The following is a 20,252-nucleotide window of genomic DNA, read 5'->3' as shown; positions in this document are numbered from 1 at the left end:
GAGTGCTGGGATTAAAGGTGTGCGCCACCACTGCCAGCAGGCGCTGCTGTGGATCTTGTACATGCTGGAGAAGCATTCTACCACTGAGCGACATGGCAGTCCCAGAAATGTTTATTAATGGTTATATTACCCAAATGAAGAAATGGCTGAGTGACGGGGCTAATCTGTAAAATTCAACCGCCCCTGAACTACTGACAAATCCAATCTCAACTACGCACAAATACTCCAGACTCAGAATTCAAGAGTGTGTTGGGAAACGCTTCCAGGAGACTACAAATCCAGGCATGCAACATAATCATCAACCTGTGGCTCTTGAATCTACCGAGACTACAAACCCCATGGCACCCTACAACGGAAATACACCGTCCAATTTTCTAAACCCGGCGGGACTCGGGCCCGTTTGGAGCGCCAGCCCCGGGGCAAAGGATGCTGGGGATTGTAGTTCTTCGGAGGCGAGGTCGGGCCGCTCCCTGGAAGCCCAGTACCGGCGACTAGACTGCGCATGCGTGCCAGTGGCGTTTGCAGCGGACCGGGCTGGCAGTTCCTTCCTCGGAAGGAAAGATTCCTCTGCCATGGAGTCCTACGATGTGATCGCCAATCAGCCTGTTGTGATCGACAACGTGAGTAGCGTCTTTCCTATCTCTAAAGAGTCTGTGCTGTCCTCCAGAGAGGATCGTTTCCGAGGTTTCAGCCTAGGCCGCCTGCTCTTTGTCACTGGCCCGGCCTGTCAGGCGGGTTCAGCTGCCGCCGCCCCCGTCCTCCTCACAGCCATAGTTTGCAGGCAGGGCGGCCAGCAGCGCCCATGTGATGGAGAATTTGAGGGTAGACAAAAGGAAGAGCTGTAGTCCGAGAAGGGTCCTTGGACCCTCGGCTCAAGGGGCCTTAACCGTTCTCCGAGAACCTAGCATCCGCCTTCTCCCTGGTTTCCCATCACTCAATTGGGTGCTCTTGCTGTCTATCTTGGCCTATTGGTCCCGCCTTTGGGCTTTGCCGGATTAGACCAGGACTCTGCGATTATTGGCTGGCGCGCTTGTCGCTCTTCTAGCCTCCATAGTGTTTCCCTTCTATAAGGGGTGGGGCAGTGCACTAGGGCGGTAGGGATTGGCTTGGCTCGCTCAGGGTGCGGAAGGCGATGGCTGGTCCACCGGAGAAGGGCAGTTTCCTTGGGTGTGAGCCTGCGGGGCGGCATAGTGAACTGTATCTGGGTGGGGCCGGATAACCCGGTGCCAGAAATGGCTATGGGATTTCAGTTATTTTTGTGATTATAAATTATGGTTAGTAAAGGTAAACAAAAAAGGATAGAGACAAAGCAGGCGAGGTGCTTTCGTCTTTGCAGAGCCCAGATGAGAGGCAGGGAGATCATCAGACGCAGTGTTTGTCAGGTGCGCTAGCGTCTCCAGGGCACCTTTGCCAACATGTGAGTTGAAGCCTCACGAAAAGTGAATGGTTAAGAAGGAAGCTTGCTCCTCCTTTCACAGATGAACACCGAAGATGGAGGTGATCAAGGTCATATTCCGCAGCGCTGACCTATAAGTTTGCCTTATCTAAATGTCATTCCTTTGCTAACCACCCCTCCACAAATGCATCAGTAGTGACAAATAGAAAGAACCTTTTATGAGGCTGGGAAGTTGTCTTCAGTTTCTGTATTTCACTCAAAGATTTGGTCCCGTCGAGACTGATCGGAATCTTCCTGTGCTCTTTCAAGATCATCCTTTGAGGCAAACTACCAGTTCCCTCTGTCGTAGGCTGACCTTATCAGAGCAACTGTGATGCTCCAGCCCTTCTGACCGGGTCGGCCACTAGGTTCTTTTATTTGCATCATAGGTAGATGGAGATGGCTTTCCCCAGTTTATACAGGAACAAGGAGGCTTTGGAAGGTTTTTCAGACCACACACTTTTAGGAGTTGAAGATCCAAGACTCACACTGAAATCATCTGATTCCAAATTCTTCAGTCTTTCAAGGAAGGCTGCTTTATTTATTGTAAACTGCCTTTTAAAAGATGAGGCTGAGACTGGGGGGCGGGGTGTGTGGTCCAGCTGGGAGTGCTCCATCCTCAGCACACCATAGACCTGGTATATAAATCCGATTGTGGTAGTTCTTGTCTGTAATCCCAGCACTAGGGAGTTGGAGACAGGAAAATCAGAAATGCAAGGTCCTGTTTGAAGCCAGCCTCTAAGACGTGAGACTCTGTCTGTTTGTTGGGGGTAGGGGGTTGAGCAAAGGTAGTTAAATGAGACACCTTATTTTGAGGTGTTTGTTAGACTTTTTGACTCTTGTGGGGAGGGGAGTGGGATCCTTCATTTTTCATTAGTCCCTTGCCTACATCCCACTCTACACGTACCCAGGGCCCAATATAATCTGCCCCCCCCCCCCCGTGTGTGTGTGTGTGTGTGTGTGTGTGTGTGTGTGTGTGTGTGTGTGTGTATTGGTGCCTTTGGAGTCCAGAAAAGGGCTTAAACTCCCTAGAGCTAGGGCTGCAGGTAGTTATGAGCTATCCAACATGGATGGGGTGAAGGGAGGGATCCAGACTCTGGATTTCTCAAGGGCAGCAGCTAGTGCTCTTAACTAATCTCTCCAGCACACCACCACTCTCCTTCTCCACATGACTCTAAATAGTGCCACAGTGTACAAAATAAAGCCTTTCATTGGCTAGGTGGGCTCATGGGTGAATAACTAACGAATGATCTCTATCATGACAACAAAAAATGGCCGGGGGGAGGGGTAACAATCAAGATGAGGGGGTTCCGCTATATAATACTGTAAATGGTCGGGTAACACTTTTTGTTTGTTTGAGACGGGGTCTCGTGTAACTTCTTATTCTCAAGGCTGATAGCCAGAGAAGACTGCTACTTATGTCTAGCTAGTTTCTGTGTGTTGGATCTACCTTTTTGTTGTTAAAATTTTAAAAATGCATAGAAATGATCAGTCTGCGGCTGGAGAAACGGCTCCGCAGCTAACAGCTCTTGGTGCTTTTCCGTGAGGGCACTTACAGTCTGTAACTCAAGCTCCAGAGGCTCTTTGTTTTCTGAGGGCACTTGCACTCACACACACAAGTAACGGGAGAAATCCACGGAGTCTGTTTAAATGGCAAGGAATTTATTAGGGGATAGAAACTTACTACACTACAGCACAGCAGATTTATCGCAGGGTCCTGGAAAGCCGAGCTATGGTCCACGCTGGTCTTCCGCCTCGGCATCCAAAACCACAAGGGGAGAGATGAGTGCCATCTCAGGTCTTAAGGATCCTGAGAGGCCACGCCCCAAGGAGATGTACTTCAAGGTCAAGGGCAGGTGGAGCAGTTACCTGCTCCCTCTCTAGGGGTGTGCTTCACGTCATAGCCAGAGCAGCTCCCCACTGCACACAGAACAGTCACATAAGTATTGTTTTGACGTTAGCAGTGCAGGAGCAGTCTGTTCATCCCACCAGCTCCTTTGACTTGGATCCCTGGAGCTGAAGTCGCAGGCAGTTGTGAACCACTCAATATAGATTCTGGGAACCAGACTCAGTTTCTTGGAAGAACAGCAAGTGCTCTTAACTGATGAGCTATTTCTTTTTTCTTTTTTGAGATCTAAATACATCTCAAATTGTGTACTACATTCATGCAGTGCCTGCTGAGGCCAGAAGAGGGCGTCCAATGCTGTGGAACTGGAATTACAGACAGCTGTGAGCTGCAGATGTTGGTGCTTGGGAATTGAACCTGTGTCCTTTGGAAAATTAACAACAAGTGCTCATAACTGATGAGCCATCCAGCCTGTTTCTTTTCTTTTCTTTTTTTTAAAGATTTATTTATTTATTATGTATACATGTATGCCTGCAGGCCAGAAGAGGGAACCAGATCTCATTGTAGATGATTGTGAGCCACCATGTGGTTGCTGGGAATTGAACTCAGGACCTCTGGAAGAGCAGCCAGTGCTCTTAACCTCTGAGCCATCTCTCCAGCCCCCAGCCTGTTTTTTTTCTTACAAAGACTCTCACTATGTAGCTCTGACTACCCTGGAGACTCATTATGTAGACAAAGTTGGCCTTAAACTTAGGGTCCGGAGGCGAGGTTACAGGTGTGTACCATCACACCCAGATGGTTTTCTGATTTTCCCAGAAAAAGCAGAAAGATAATTTTGCCTGCAGTCTTCCATTTGTATCCATTGCCAGTAAACCTGCACGTCTGTTGTGATTTATAAAAACAGTAGTTGGTAGCTGCAAGTGCTGGAAGAATGGGTACATCAAGGCAGAATGACTGTTAGTGGGCACGGGGCCTCTTGTTGGAGTGATAAAAAAAGTTCTTCAATTAATTACAGGTTTGTGGCCAGCCTTGGCTATATGGTTAAACCCTGATTATATACAATTCTGGCCATACTAAAATACATTGAATTGTACTATACCTTAAATTAGTAAATTATATATGTGCCATGTAAATTTTATCTCAGTAAGTTTTTTTGTCTTTCTTTAAAGTACTTTCTGAACCAAACAAAAGTCTTAGGATCAAAATGGACCAATTAATAACCCGTGTCCTAGAACCAGTGCTCTGGGAATCCTGCTCTTGTGAGGTGGGAGGTCATGAGCCTCTTTCCCACCACATCAAGCAACCTGAAGTGTTTAAGATAAAGTCTGCTCCAGCCACAAGTCCGCAGCCAGCTGGTGCTGGGAGAGCCTGCTGAGGGAGTTAGGAGAGTCGCCATCGGTGGCTGGGAGCTGACTTTGTCCTCAGAAGTCAAGCATGCCATGAGACTGCACTTTCAGGAAGCGCTGCCGGGTGTTTGTTCATCTCCTTGGATGAAGCATCAAGTGGCGAGGTGGCAGCTCATTGCCAGGTCCACAGTTCCCGTGGAAATGCTGTTAAAGAAGTAGATGTCGCCTTTCTGCATGCTCTGAGGCACAGTCTGCAGAATAGAGCACCTCAGCTCACCTCCTGTCCTCTGCTTTTCGGTCCAGCCTTCGCTGGTCCTGGCAGGCCGGCTGGGGCAGTAGGGACAAGCTGGGGCTGGTTCTTCCCATGCATCTTTCCTGATGCTGCTTTTACCTTCCCGGCACCACCTCTGCCTGGGGCTGCTTGCTGCCGTTCTGGCTGCCCATTCAGGTTTATAATTTAGGTTCCACTCGCCAATTTTTTTTTTCAATTTTTCAATTTTTTTTTTTTTTTTTTTTTTTTTGAGACAAGGTCTTACTCTGTAGACCAGGCTGGCCTCAAACTCACAGCGACTCTCCTGCCTCTGCCTCTAGAGCGCTGGGATTAAAGGTGCGCACCACTGTCCCTGGCAACTGTGCCAGTCTTTGGCTCGTGGTTTTCACTTCCATCGACTAGTCTCTTTTGAGTGTCTAGCAAATGAAAGATACTGCTGTGTGACTTCTCTGATCTTGACGAACTTGGGATGAAGTAGAGAAAATTAGGAAGCACAGAGGGTTGGGGATTTAGCTCACTGGTAGAGCGCTTACCTAGCAAACCCAAGGCCCTGGGTTCGATCCTCAGCTCCAAAAAAAAAAAATAGGAAGCACAATTCTAACAGAGGGCAGTGAGACACGTGCTTTGTCGTAGTGCAGGTAATGGTGAGCGAGATACAGAGGATAATCACAGGGTTATCCGTCAGAAAGGCACAGTGTTGCAGCTGGGCCTGTCATACTCTTGCTAGAAGACAAATAGATGAGTCTGGCATTGCTTCACTTGGCTTTGGGTTCTTTTGCGATTTATTGATATTTTATGTATAAGGTGTTTTGCCGGCATGTCTTTTACACCACAAGCATGCAGTGCCCAAGGAGACCTGAAGAGGGCATCAGATCCCCTTGGAATTGGAGTTGTGAGCAACAGTGTGGACGTTGAGAATCCAGCTTGGGTCCTCTCAAGAGCAGTCAGTGCTCTTAACCACTGAGCCGTCTCTCCAGCACCTCACTTGTTTTTTCTTTTTTCTTTTTTTTTTTTGACAATGTCTTGCTGTAGAGCTTCCTTGAACTGTGGATCTTATAGCCTCAGCCTCTGATTGGGAGTGTTACAGACAAGTACCACCATGCAAGGCTGAGCCTGGCGTCTTCATCAGCCTTGCTACCTAGACTCTTGTCCTTGTACTAGCAAACTCAAAGCAAACAACTGGGAAAATCAACCTTAAAAATATTCAAATCTGGGGCTGGAGAGATGGCTCAGTGGTTAAGAGCACTGGCTGTTCTTCCAGAGGACTGGATTTCAATCCCAGCACCCACATGGCAGCTCACAACTGTTTGTAACTCCAGTTCCAGGGAATTTGACACCTTTATACCAATGTACATAAAATAAAGTTAAGTAATTTTTTTTTAATTCAAATCTAAGGGGGCAGTGGTGGTGGTGCACGCCTTTAATCCCAGCACTCAGGAGGCAGAAGCAGGTGGATGGATCTCTGTGAATTCAAGGCAAACATGGTCTACAGAGTAAATTCCAGGACAGCCAGAGCTACATAGTGAGATCCTGTTTAAAAAAAAAAAAAAAAAAAAAAAAGGAGCCAGGTGGATCTCTGTGAGTTCAAGGCCAGCCTGGTCTCCAAAGCTACACAGAGAAACCCTGTCTCGAAAAACCAAAAAAAAAAAAAAAAAAAAAGGAAAAGAAAAGACAATAAAAAAGTAAAATATTCAAATATAAGGGGCAGTGGTGGTGGTACACACCTTTAAACCCAGCACTTGGGAGGCAGAGGCAGGTGGGTCTTTGTAAGTTTGAGGTCAGCCTGTTCTACAGAATGAGTTCCAGGACAACCAAGGCTCTACAAAGAAACCGTGTCTTGAAAAACCTAAAAAAGAAAAAAAAAGAAGAGAAAAAAGAATTCAGATCTGAGAATATGCATGGAAGCACATGCCTGTAATCATAGCATTCAGGAGGGAGAGGCAGGGAGATCAGATGACGTTTGGGTCACCTTCAGCTACAGAACAAGTTTGAGGCCAGCCTATCGGATATATGAAATCCTGTCTCAGGGCTCAGCTTCACTTGTTTTGTCTGGAACCCCTGCCAGGAAATCCAGCTAGTCTGTAGGCGTTACACACCCCATGAAGACAATGAATGATTATTAGAGGCGTGAACTAACAAGCTCCTGAAGGTCCTTTGCACAGTGCCGTTCCCATCCATCCGTACCTTTGTCCAAGCCCTGGGGTTTACCGCTGGAGAATCCCCTCCCTCCTCGGCTCTGAGCTCAGTTCACAGCTGCAGCCTCCCGGGTTCCTTGCCACACTGCCCAGCCAGTGAGTTTCCACATCATCTCCATTGGCTGTCTTCCGCCCCAGAGGTTCCTGCTCTCCTCTCCTCACTGCTTCCCCAGTCCGTCCTCCACTTCTCACCACACATACCCTCCTCCTCAGCCTTGCCAGAGGCAGACAGACACCAAGATGACTGTTCTCATTCTCTCCATCTTACCTCCACGCCTCTCTGTAGAGGAGGGGCCAGAGAGCCAAGGGTGTGCCAGAAAGCCTTGGGTGCTAAGATAACTTTGGCTGCCTTGCATCTCTCACATATTAACTGTATGCAGTGTGGAGGTATGCTCTGTCTCAGGAGAAATGGTTGACTGAAGACCAGGTGAGGTAGAGGGGCGTGGGAGTCAGATATGGTGGTAGTTAGGTTTAGAAGGAAGACAGTGGGGCTGTATTTGCAAACAGCATCAGGTCTTGACATCTCCCCTGCTCATGGCTGGTATCAGTGCCTAGAGTCAGTGTTTGGGCCCTGGAAGATATGATGCTTGGTAGAAAAAGGGTTCTTGCTGGGTAGTGGGCGGTGGTGGCACCCACCTTTAATCCTAGTACTCAGAAGGCAGAGGCAGACAGTTCTCTGTGAGTTTGAGGCCAGCCTGGTCTACAGAGTGAGTTCCAGGATGGCCAGGGCATTTACACAGAGAAACCCTGTCTCAAAAAAAGGAAAGAAGGAAGGAAGGAAGGGAGGGAGGGAGGGAGGGAGGGAGGGAGGGAGGGAGGGAGGGAGGGAGGGAGGGAGGGAGGGAGGGAAAGGGGTCTCTTTCCTGACCTTGCACTCAAGCAACAAACCAAGTATTGGAGCAGGAGTGTGCCTCTTGTCTTCTCTCCTCAGACAAGCCATCGAGGCCTCCCTGCTCTTGACTATCAGGAGGCAAAGGAATAAGAAACTGACTTCTAAAAAGAGCAGACTCTGCAGAGTATAGTGCTTCTGTGCCTTCGTAAGAGCCAGGGAGCGTGCATTCGGGCAGCTCTAATGCAAGACACTTGTAGTGAGATGTGTCCTAGAGACCCAGGCCAGGGAGGGTGGGGCTTGAGGTAGGAACTGGGTTGAAATCATCCCTTGCTAGTCGAACAGAGAAATACGCATGCTTTCCCTGCCGCCCTGTTGGGTACTAGAACTTGTGGCTTCTCGGTAATTGCTGTTCCTCATGTTTTCTGTTTTACTTTTTCTTCCCTTATTTAATATTTTTAAACTTATTATTCTCATGTATGTGTGTAGACAGTGCAGGCGTGTACGTCCCACAGCACACATGAGGAGCAGAGACCCAGTCTGTAGAGTTGGTTTTCCTCCACCAGACTGGTAGGACAGGTGCTTCTGCCTGGTAAACTATCTCCTCAGCCCCATTAACATCACTTGTTGTGTTCAAAGTAAAGTATGTTCCGTGGAATAAAGAGGAAACTACGGAAACATCCAACAGTTCACTGAGCATACAGTGGAAGTCCTGGTCACAACTCTGGTCCTTTCTCCCCCTGGATGTGTACCCCTTTGTCCCGTCAGCACACACAGATATGAGCGCTTTCTCTCTTAATGGAAATGGGACCAAACTGTAACCATTTGATTTATTTGTGGTTCTCACTTTTCTTTGTCCTCTCTTCCCAGGGATCCGGTGTGATTAAAGCTGGTTTTGCTGGTGATCAGATCCCCAAATACTGCTTTCCAAACTAGTAAGTCATTCTGAGGCTTGGTTGTGACTGTGGGGATCTTGTCAACTTTGTCCTGTGGCCAGCCCTGCCTCATTGAGGAGGAATAATTCTCTCTCAAGTTAGCCTTGGTATCCAAGACAGGAAGCAAAGGATGTGAACCAGGTTTGGGATAAGCAAATGAATTTGTTACTACCTGGAGTATTTTGAGAGGCACAGCAAAAGGCCTCTATTTTTTTTTAAGTGTGTGTGTGTGTGTGTGTGTGTGTGTGTGTGTGTGTGTGTGTGTACGCGCTGAAGAGCTTGTGAGCATGAGCGTGTGTGAATTGGAGGAAGTAGGTGCTACAGCATGTGTGTGCTGTCAGAACACACCATTGTGGAGTCAGTTTCCTCCTCCCACCTTTATGTGGTCCCAGGCATCACACTCAGGCCACCCGCTTGCACATCAAAAGCCATCTTGCTGGCCCTCTTTTTAAAAATCTGATCCTAAGTCTGGGTGTGGTGACTCACGCCTTTAAGCCCAGCACTTGGGAGGCCAATCAGGTCTACATAGTGAGTTCTAGAATAATCAGGACTACAGAGAGACACTGTCTCAAAAAACAACCAACCAACCAACCCCCCCCCCCCAAAAAAAAAAAAAAAACCCCTCTGATTCTATCTAATGCCATAAATTTTATCCTTGGTGACTTAGAGAGCCACAGAGTCCTCCAATTTCATTTAATTAATTAATTTTGGTTTTTCAAGGCAGGGTTTCTCTGTTTAACAGCCCTGGCTATCTTGGAACTAGCTCTGTAGACCAGACTGGCCTTGAACTCACAGATTCTCTTGTCTCTGCCTCCTGAGTGCTGAGATTAAAAACATGCACCACCACTGCCCATTTCTAAAAGCTCCATCTATATACACATTGGGAAAATGCAAGAACCAGAGATATTATTTATAAAACAATGTAATAAAAGTAGATAATATGAAAGTAACTTCAGGGGCTGGAGAGATGGCTCAGAGGTTAAGAGCACTGACTGCTCTTCCAGAGGTCCTGAGTTCAATTCCCAGCAACCACATGGTGGCTCACAACCATCTGTAATGAGATCTGGCGCCCTCTTCTAGCATGTAGGCATACATGCTGTATACATAATAAATAAATAAATCTAAAAAAAAAAAAGAAAGAAAGTAACTTCAAACAGTACATGTTCTTTCTATAAAACAGAAGAGTGTAAGAAAGGGAATAGAAGTTAACTGAGCCCTCCCTCCTCAGAGACGGCACAGTGGGATGGGAGTACATTACACTGGTGCATCTGGACTGTGTCCTTCCTGGTCTGTCCTAAACTGAGGAATGTCCCTTTGTGCTCTCTCTTCTAGTGTTGGCAGACCCAAACATGTTCGTGTCATGGCGGGAGCCCTGGAAGGTGACATCTTCATTGGCCCCAAAGCTGAGGTAATCCCCAGTCCAGCAGAAGGAGCCCTGGGACTTTTACTATCCTTCTGCGTCCTGTCCCTGCCTGACCAGTGTTAGATCGGTTGGCTTGGTTATATATTTGGCAAGAGGGACTCAAAGGGGAGATCCAGTGTGGCCTGCCCTAGGTATGAGTTGGTTACCCTAGCTCTGGCAGAGCCCCCAGACAGGCTCTAGGAAGCATAACTACAGAGTCATTGCTGACAGTTTTGGTTCCAAGTGCCGAGGTGGGTGCCACAGGGCACCTGGGGGCCATGGCAATGCGAAAACCTTGTGCTTTGCAGCTGCTAAGAGAACAGGCAGCTTGCAGCCCTCAGTCTCCAGTGTAGAGAACGGGCGCCTACCCTCAGGGTGGAGGAGGACCGCAGGCTGGGACCCGAGGAGGCTGAGGCTCCTTGGGAGGGATTCTGCCTGTACAGCTGAGGCCTGGGAGGGCAGGCTGACAGGTGGAGCCTGACCGCTGCGACAGATGGTGCCTTCTGCTTGCAGGAACACCGAGGGCTGCTGTCCATCCGCTACCCCATGGAACACGGCATCGTCAAGGACTGGAATGACATGGAGCGGATCTGGCAATATGTCTACTCTAAGGACCAGCTGCAGACTTTCTCAGAGGAGGTGAGCGGCCTGTGTGCAGGACACTCCTGTGCAGGATGCCAGGCTGGGTGCAGCTACGCTCCAGATGATGAGGATGAGAATGGCAGTGGTAACTGCCAAGGGTTTGAGTCTAAATATGTGCCGGCACTAGGCTGTACACTTTGTAGATAGATTCTAATTGTATCTTCCTGTCATTCCATTCATACAGTAGACTGGGCCGGTGCTGATAGCGTATGCCTTTCATCCCAGCCCTCAGGAGGCAGAGGCAGTTCTAACTTATAAATTAGAACTGAAGTTAGCTGTAGCAGCATATGCTCATAATGCTAGCCCCTGGAAGGTGGTGCCAGGATGGAGGGACATTTGAGACCAATCGAGGGATGTGTAGCAAGACTTTTGTTTTGGAGGTGGGGGTATTTCAAGAGAGGGTTTCTTTGTGTAGCCCTGGCTGTCCTAGAAATAGCTCTGTAAACCAGGCTGGCCTCAAATTCACAGAGATCCACCTGCATAGGATTAAAGGCACGTGCCACCATCACCCAACGTTTTTTGTTTTTTGAGACAGGGTTTTTCTGTGTAGCCCTGGCTGTCCTAAAACTCCCTCCGTAGATCAGACTGCCCTCAGACTTAGAGAGATCTGCCTGCCTCTGCCTCCTGAGTGCTGGGATTAAAAGTGTGTGCCACCCCCAACTGACTGTAGCAAGACTCTTATCTCAAAAACAAAAATGGGGCCTGAAGAGATCCAGAGGTCCTGAGTTTAATTCCCAGAAACCACATGGTGACTCACAGCCATCTATGGTGGGATCTGATGCTCTCTTCTGGTGTGCAGGCATACGTGCAGATAAAGCACTCAAGCATAAAGAATTCTAAAAGCAAAACAAACAAACAAAAGCATTGCAGAGGACCTAGGTTCAATTCCCAGCACCCACATGGCAGCTCAGAAGCACCTTAACTCCAGCTTCAGGCAGATCCGATGCCACCTTCGGGCATCTGAGGGCACCTGCACATGTGTGCCTACACACATGCACATAAATAAACATTAAAAAAAATAAAAACAAAAGAGTTAGGGAGAATTATCTCTCTTTTATAAACAAGAAAATAGAAAAGTAGACTGGGCATGCTGGTACATAACTGTGATACCAGCACACGGGAGGTAGAGACAGGAGGATAGGAATTCAAGGTCATCCTCAGGTACGCAGCCTCTTTGGGGCCAACCTGGGCTACATGTCTCAAAAAATAAAAAACAAACAAAATAATTAGGGCAGCAAGATGGCTCAGTAGAAGGAGAGAACTGACGTTGACTTTCACATATGTACTTGTGAGCATACACAAAATAAATGTAGAAAAATAAAAATTAAAAGGAAAGGAAATCAGAAAATCCAAGTGGTATTTCCAAAATCACTTAATGAATAAAGGAGTCGAGCCGGGATTCAAACCCACATCTTTCAGAGCCCAGACTCCTTAACTTCCAAAGAAGTGCATCTCAGAGATAGAAGGGGAGTGTGTTAGTTTTCAGGGACAGGAAATGTTCAGGCTTTCAAAATGTTCAATATGTGCTGGAAAGGGCTCAGCAGTTAAGAGTGAGCTCCGCTCTTCCAGAGGACCTGAGCTCTGTTTCCAGCACCCATGTGGAATGGTTCGTAACCGCCTGTAACTCCAGCTCCAAGGGGATCTGACACAGGGGTACCTGCGCTTACATGCACATACATACATAAACATAACTTAAAATAATTAAAATGTAAAAAGGCATGGTTGCACTTTTTTTAAAGATTTTATATATATATATATATATATATATATATATATATATATATATATATATGCTCTATCTGCATGTACAACTTTATGCCAGAAGAGGGCATCAGATCCCACTATAGATGGTTGTGAGCCAGCATGTGGTTGCTGGATCTTGAACTCAGGACCTCCAGAAGAGCATCCAGTGCTCTTAACCGCTGAGCCATCTGTCCAGCCCCCAGGAGGCATACTCCTTTAATCCCAGAACTTGGGAAGCAGAAACAGGTGGATCTCTTGAGTCTGAGGCTAGCCTGGTTAACATATGTTCTAAGCCAGCCAGGGCTATATATATCTTTTTAAAAAATAATAAAAGTAAGGGGCTGGAGAGATGGCTCTGCGGTAAGAGCACTGGCTGCCCTTCCAGAGGACCCAGGTTCAATTCCCAGCACCCACATGGCAGCTCACACCTGTCTGTAACTCCAGTTCCAAGGAATCTGACACCCTCCCACAGACATACATTCAAGCAAAACACCAGTGAACATAAAATAAAAATAAAATTATAAATAACAAATAAGTAAATAAAAGAGCTGGAAATGTAACTCTGTGGAAGAGTGCTTGTCTAGCGTGAGAAACAATCTTCAGTACCACAAAAACAAAGTCTTAACAAAAATCAATGTTAAATTTTAATTTTCTATTTTGAAATATATTTACAGTATCATAGTCCAGAGTTTAACAAAATCTTCTTGACAAGTAGGCAATACACAGAGATCCAGGGACCTAGAGATGAGTTTTGGAAGACAAGGAGGGTAAGGACAGAATGGGACTTTAGGATGTGAATTTGGAGAGTGAAGATACAGACTTGGGCATGGCATGTGACAATCTCAGCTTGCCTCTTCTCTGAGGGGGCTGACAGAGGGCCCCCGGACTAGCAAACTTTTGAGGCGGGGTCATGAGGGTGTGCAGCCGCCTCACGCCGCCTGCCTCCTGGGCCTCTTTCCACAGCATCCTGTGCTCCTGACTGAGGCTCCTCTAAACCCTCGGAAGAACCGAGAGCGGGCTGCAGAAGTTTTCTTCGAGACCTTCAACGTGCCAGCTCTCTTCATCTCCATGCAAGCTGTGCTTAGCCTGTGAGTAGTGGCTGCCTGGCTAGCGTGGCCTCGCACGGTCACCCCAGCCCGCAGGCGCTCTCCCCAGTGAGGAAGAGCCAAGAGTGAGAAAAAGAAACTTACTGAAATTAGGCTCCTCAGCAAAGGTGTGGCTGGGACCGAGACTGTCCCAGTGTGGTAATCTCAGGTTTGGGGTCCAAGTCCACGACCAGATGCTGCCACCGCCCTTCCTGAGGCTCAGTGTATCCCAGTATTGGCTCTGTGTGGACTGTGCCATGTGCTCTGCTCTGCTGCTGGTGCATCCAGCTCTCAAATAACAACACGGAGACTTCTTACTAAGTAATTATGAAAACTCAGCCTTAGCTTAGGGTCGTCCCTAGCCAGCTCTTCTAACTTAAATTAACCCATTTATATTAATCTACGTTCTATGACATGGCCTTACCTCTCTTCCATCTTGCACCTCCTGTTTCCTCTCCACATCTCCTGGTGTCTCTTGTGCACCTAGATTCCTCCTCCGCTTCCTTTCTCTCCCCAGAAATCCTGCCTATACCTCCTCCCTAGCTATTGGCTGTTCAGCTCTTTATTACACCAATCACAGCGATATATTTTTACACAGTGTACAAATACCCCACAACATACCCAGACAGTACCACCCTGCCATGCCCCCCACCTTGCCATGCCCCCCACCCTGCCATGGCCCCCCAACCCCCAACCTCCCCCTTGCCTATATCTTGTCTGCTGCTGAGATGATACCCTATGACCTACACAGAGGATTTTTTTGACCCCATTAAGAAATCATGAGCCAGCGTTTGCAGGCTAAGAGATTTCCTGGGCTGAGCACGAGACTTCATGGTAGAGCACTTGCTTAGTATATACAAAGGTCTAGGGTTTGATCCCAGCACCTCCAAAACAAAAGTAACTGGAAGGGTTGCATATCCAAATCTAAATTTGTGACCTCTGGACAAATGGAAAGTTCTCCTATTTGGGGGCCTGTATTTCCATTGGACAAAATTCAGCCGCAGCTGGCTGCAGCTGCCATAGCACGCAGGGTGTGCTAGCAGACTACCTGTTGACCTCTGAACACTGAGGCTGCGCAGGGGTTTGCCCCACCCAGAGTCTCTTACCTGTGTCATTTGGAGATAGGAAACGATGGGCAGACCCCAGGGGCTAATGGGGATGCCCTAGCTCTCCAGGAAAGTGAAGAGCAGTGTGTTTCCCTTCACTCGTTTCTTCCCCCCCTTCTCTTGGGAGTTGAACCTACCCTTTAGGTCAGGTCCCTCCAGGATAGTTAAAGGCCGCTGTACTCTCTGACAGGAAGGCCTGTTCTTCAGGATGCTGGAGAAACTTGGCTCCCCACTCAAGGTTTCCCTAGCACTCCATCACCAGAAGGGCCCAGGACTGAGCTCTGCCAGTGGGTTTCTTCCCAGGAGTGTGGCGCTCAGCCATGGCCCCTTTCTCAGTTATGCCACAGGTCGGACCACGGGCGTGGTGCTGGATTCTGGGGATGGGGTCACCCATGCAGTCCCGATCTATGAAGGCTTCGCCATGCCTCACTCCATCATGCGCGTGGACATCGCTGGCCGAGATGTCTCTCGTTTCCTTCGCCTCTACCTGCGTAAGGAGGGCTATGATTTCCACTCCTCCTCCGAGTTTGAGATTGTCAAGGCCATAAAGGAAGTGAGTGCTGTGCTGTCCTGTGGGCCGAGGGGCGGGCAGGCGGGCGGGGAGTGGTGACCCTGAGAAGGAGGAGGGTTGATACTCCATGGTCCTGGGTCAGGCTCTCTTCCCTCCTGGCACCGTGTGCGCTCTCCTTCACCTTCCTGAGTGCCGCCATCTTGTGGGGCAGGAGCCATGTCCAGCCCCTAAGCTGGGCCTCTCCACAAGTGCTCATTACTACGAACTGTTCAGGTTCACGTCCTTGGAGAAGTTGGAATGCTTTTTTCTTCTCCAGTGTATCAATCCCCCTGACAGGCGTGGTTCTGGGGAAACCTCTGAGCTGCTCATGGGAAACCAGAACCATGTCAGAGGTAGGAGGAGAAGGGTGTCTGAGCCTGGCTAAATTTGGATAGTCTCAGGCCCAGGAGCTGCAGAGCCAAGTGCCCAGGTTTGCCTACCGGGAAGTAGAGCAAGAACTCAGGACAGTGTGACAACCTCTGCCCGGGCTCCTGGGCACGCACTTCAGGCAGTCGCTGCCGACAGGCAGATCGCTGACAGCATGTCACTTCCGTGGGACTTGGCCTGGGAGGGCACTAGGTTTCCTGCCATCCTGACTGTCATCCTTGATTCTGCAGAGAGCCTGCTACCTGTCCATAAACCCTCAGAAGGACGAGACGCTAGAGACCGAGAAGGCACAGTACTACCTACCCGACGGCAGCACCATCGAGGTAGTGCCCACATCTTTCCCTTTTCCCTCACACCCACCACTAAGCTTGGACTAAAGTGAATGCCCTGTGAGGCCCTGAGCAACGGGACTCCATAGAGAAGGAAGGGGGTCAGAAGGACTTCCCGAGGTCTGGATGCGTAAGGAAGTGGGTACAGATTAGCAAAGTTGCTGCTCCCTGGAACTCCCGCTGATGAGATGTTTCCAAGAGTGTTATTGCCAGAGATCTCTTAGCCAGAGATGCTAGAGCCATTGGTACCATGTGTCCCTCCCTGGTTTCCCAGAAGTTCCTTTGGTTCCCAGGAGCCTTGTCTTTGCTCCTTGAGGTCCTTGACATAGAAGATTGGTCTTCAACCTGGGCTTCGCATACACCTGGTTCTTAAGAGACAGGCAGAAAGACCCCTTCCCTTCCCAGTTTCCGGGGGCCTCAGTCGCAGCCCAGCCTCTTAAGCTGGCTCTTTCCCCTCCAGATCGGCCCTTCCCGGTTCCGTGCTCCTGAGCTGCTGTTCAGACCAGACTTGATTGGGGAGGAGAGTGAGGGCATCCATGAGGTCCTGGTGTTTGCCATCCAGAAGTCTGACATGGACTTACGGCGAACACTCTTTTCCAACATCGTCCTCTCGGGGGGCTCTACTCTGTTCAAAGGTTGGTCTGGCCTCATGGGACCCTTGGTGAAGATCCTATCCTGCAGGGGTTGGAGGCCCAGAGAATTGATTTGGGGGGGTCTCTTTTTTTCTGCCCACTTAGGTTTCGGTGACAGGCTACTGAGCGAAGTGAAGAAACTGGCCCCCAAAGACGTGAAGATCAGGGTAGGAGCGTACTGGAGGTCGGGCTGGGTAGAACTGGGCTCCAAGGACTGGGGCGCACGGTGTGTCCCCTTCCGGCCGGGTCTCCAAGCTCTTCAGGCAACCACAGCACTGTAGGCAGCGTCAGGGGCTCCTAGCACATAGAAGGACCCCAGGGTATTCATCTGCCTCCAGGGGCCCAGGCTCACTCTTCACTGTGGCCCGGCAGCTAGAGGTGGAGGCTGAGGCAGGAGGACTGCCAGAAGATCAGGGTTAGCCTGGGCTACATAGAGAGACCCCAAGAACAGTCGAGTGCCGATACCTGGTGTGTTAGAGTGCTTAGCGGGGACCCCGCTGTGGTCCCTTGGGAGTTTGACGTCACCGTTGCCACGCCCCTCTCGTCCCTCGAGGCCGAACCCTGTAGTGGAGTTTGCCTTGTGAGTGGTGTGAAGGGAGTCACTTCATGTGGAGAGGAAACTGAGGAAAGGCTCTGATTCCTCCCACAGGCGTAGTCCCTGCTTAGTGTCGGGCTACCCCAGCTCCTGCAAGAAGCCACAGGTTCAGCAGGGAACCTTGTAGCCTGCATGGATGCATGCAGCCTGGCATGCATCCACTGTTCTTGTCGGGGAGGCAGAGTGAAAGGTTGGTGGGTAAAGCTCTGGCTGTCCAAGCATTAGGACCAGAGTTCAGTCCCCGCATCCACATAAAAGCCAGGTATACATGGCGGCTTGCAATTGCAGCTCTCGGGAGGTATAGACAAGGCCCCTAAGGACAGGCTGTCTAGGTAGACTAGCCAGAACTGGCAAGCTCCGGGTTCAGCCAGACCCTCTTGCTTCAGTAGTTAGAGCGACTGAGGAAGACACCAGATGTGAACATTGGGCCTCTGCGTGCTCACGTGCGCGCACACCCATGCTCTCATATGCCTGGGAACACACACACATGCAGAAGAGGAATAGTAGGGTCGGTGTCTTAGATTCCTCTTTCCATCCCCCTCTGCAGATATCTGCACCCCAGGAGAGACTCTATTCCACGTGGATTGGGTGAGTAGCCCGTGGAATAAGTACAGAATGGGAAGCGAGAGCTCGGACCATTCCACCCGCCTACCCTGTCCCTTAAGAAAGGACCCCGAGGGATTGGCTGGCTGCACAGTTTCCCTCACACTGCTCCTTTGGGTTTTCTCCACCCCAGAGGCTCTATCCTTGCTTCCCTGGACACCTTCAAGAAGATGTGGGTCTCCAAGAAGGAATACGAAGAAGATGGTGCCCGGTCCATCCACAGGAAAACCTTCTAATATTGAGACACCACCTTCACCTCTCTGTGAAGTTAACTCCACTTGAAAACTCGCTTTCTTGAGTTGGAGTGTTGGAGAGGAACTGCCTGTGTGTGTGAGTGAGTGTGTGGGTGTGTATGAGTGTGTGCGCATATCGAGCGCCGTGTGGCCCGGGGATCCTGGGCCCAGAAAGGACATGGAACTACCCACGATGGTGATGGCCTGAGGCCTGGGGTTGACTACTAGCTGGCCCCTTCCAGGGAAGAGCTCTGGCAGAGGCCCACTCCTTTCTCAGCCAGGCCTTTGTCTGGCTGTGTGGAACTATGGTTACTACCATGGAGAGACCTTGCTGCTGCCGATCCAGGCTGGGCTGGCCCCACCCCACCCCAGAGTGCCGTGAGGCTGGAGGCAGCTGCTGGCCCCCCTGCCCACCATTCTGCTGTCCATGCTCTGGATCAGACTGACATCTGCGGCTGGGCTGAGTGCTGTCTGGCTTTGTTTCATTTCGGGTTTGGGAGACTGAAAAAGCGCCCCAGCAGTGGCTGCAGAATGGTCTCAGGAGACAGCAGGGTACACTCACGGCCACCTGGAAACCAGGTAGGAACCAGGACCACACTGGGCATTCGAGGAGGACAGGGGATAGCTGCAGGGTTAATTTACAAGCCCCAGCCACATCCAGGGGTCCTGGGAAACTGTCAGGACCTGTGGGCTCCAGCTCCTGGATTTGCTTCTCATCCACCCTTGTTCCAATGCCATCTTCACAGTTTTATTTATTGATACGTTTGTTCGGTAAAGGGACTGCAGAGAGGGCTCACTGTCCCCTGCCACCGGTCACCTTGCTTACACTAATGTTTACAGCACCTAGGCTTTCCACAGCACCCGGGCCGTCGTCCCCTGCTGATGGGGCACTGACAGTATTCATAGGCCTCGGGACTCGGCGGGGTTGGAGGCTGCACACAGGGGTGCCCAGCCAGCCTCGTCTTTTCTCCTTCCTCCATTTGCTCACTGCCCTGGAACCACCAGGCTGGTTGCGGCTGGGTTTTCAAAACAGGAAATCGCATCACTCTTTGGCAGAGGCCTCTTGCGAGGGAGGTATGTTGGAGATCTAGACCCTTTAAAACTAAGAAAGCTGCAGTTGACCATGTTGCCTTGCGCCACTCTAGCTGACGCGGGAGACCAGGGTGAAGTGGCAGGGAGGCCCTTCCGGGTTGGCCAAGGGCCTCTTGACTTTGCACCTGTGGGAATGGAGAGAAGCGCCCAGACCAAAGTGCCAAGAACCCATGGGCTCTGGCCTGGCGCTCGGAAGCGGTCCAAGGGCCTTTGTACCCACACAGTACAAAGCTAGGGTGAGCCTGTCTGCACCGGCATTCTCACCAGTGATACCAGGCCCACCTCAGCTCCAGATTCCAGACAGTATTCTCTCCCCACCATCCTATGACCAAAGGCCCCTGCCAGATGTAAGCTGAAGCTGGTGTGTGTGGAATCGGTGTGGCAACCCACGGACTGCAGTGCGCTTAGCCAGCTCCGTCTCTCTTAGCCCAAGCCTGTCCCTTGCACAGCCTCGCAGAGCCACGTTGCCTGGTGGGGCCCAGTGTACTTAAATAAAGTCGTTCCAATAGATCTGTCAGTTCGGCCTCTTTGTGTGGCCAGTGCCTGGGAGAAGAAAGGGAACCCATGGTCTCTTAATCTGATAGGCAGACCACACCTCAACCTGTTAGGTGCTGGAAAGAGAGCTGAGGATCCAGTTGCTGTGTACACTCAAATCCACGGGTGAAACCTGACTTCAAATGATGAATGAACAGCTTGTCATCCCTGAAATCAGAATTCTTTAATACTCCTGTGTGTGTAAGACACTTGGACCGGGCCTGTGATGCTCGCTACTCAGGAAATTGAGGCAGGAGAATCACAAGTTTAGGACTCCAGGTTAAAGAGTGGGTTCAGAGCCAGCTCCACAACCTAGTGAGACCGTCTCAGTAGAGCTGGTCTGCAGTTCAGTAGGAGAGCGCTTGGCCGGCATGCATGAAGCCTTGCCTTCAGCCCCCATATCTCTCACCCCCACATAACCCTCTGGGAATGTTTCAAGATGAAGAGCCTGACCACAGATGT

The 20,252-nt window shown here is 49.9% G+C and overlaps 1 protein-coding gene across 2 annotated transcripts; it reads left to right on the top strand.

Annotated features, from left to right (window-relative positions):
• Window positions 1-7: 7 nt before the first annotated feature.
• Window positions 8-19,766, top strand: Actr1a (actin related protein 1A). Of its 2 annotated transcripts, XM_006983343.4 has the most exons (11): window positions 8-620; window positions 8,793-8,857; window positions 10,190-10,265; window positions 10,773-10,898; window positions 13,608-13,732; window positions 15,172-15,388; window positions 16,003-16,095; window positions 16,562-16,736; window positions 16,839-16,900; window positions 17,876-17,916; window positions 18,065-19,766. In XM_006983343.4, exons 1-11 carry the CDS (start codon window positions 285-287, stop codon window positions 18,165-18,167), a joined length of 1,419 nt encoding a protein of 472 aa, XP_006983405.2. In that variant the 5' UTR covers window positions 8-284; the 3' UTR covers window positions 18,168-19,766. The 2 variants fall into 2 exon arrangements, with proteins under 2 accessions (XP_006983405.2, XP_042120679.1); XM_042264745.2 differs by lacking the exon at window positions 16,839-16,900 and having other exon boundaries at window positions 467-620; window positions 18,065-18,235.
• The last annotated feature ends 486 nt before the right edge of the window (window positions 19,767-20,252 follow it).

This window comes from Peromyscus maniculatus, chromosome 1 (assembly GCF_049852395.1).
Source record: "Peromyscus maniculatus bairdii isolate BWxNUB_F1_BW_parent chromosome 1, HU_Pman_BW_mat_3.1, whole genome shotgun sequence".
Taxonomy (NCBI): Eukaryota; Metazoa; Chordata; class Mammalia; order Rodentia; family Cricetidae; genus Peromyscus; species Peromyscus maniculatus.
This window is presented reverse-complemented; position numbering and strand designations above follow the sequence as displayed.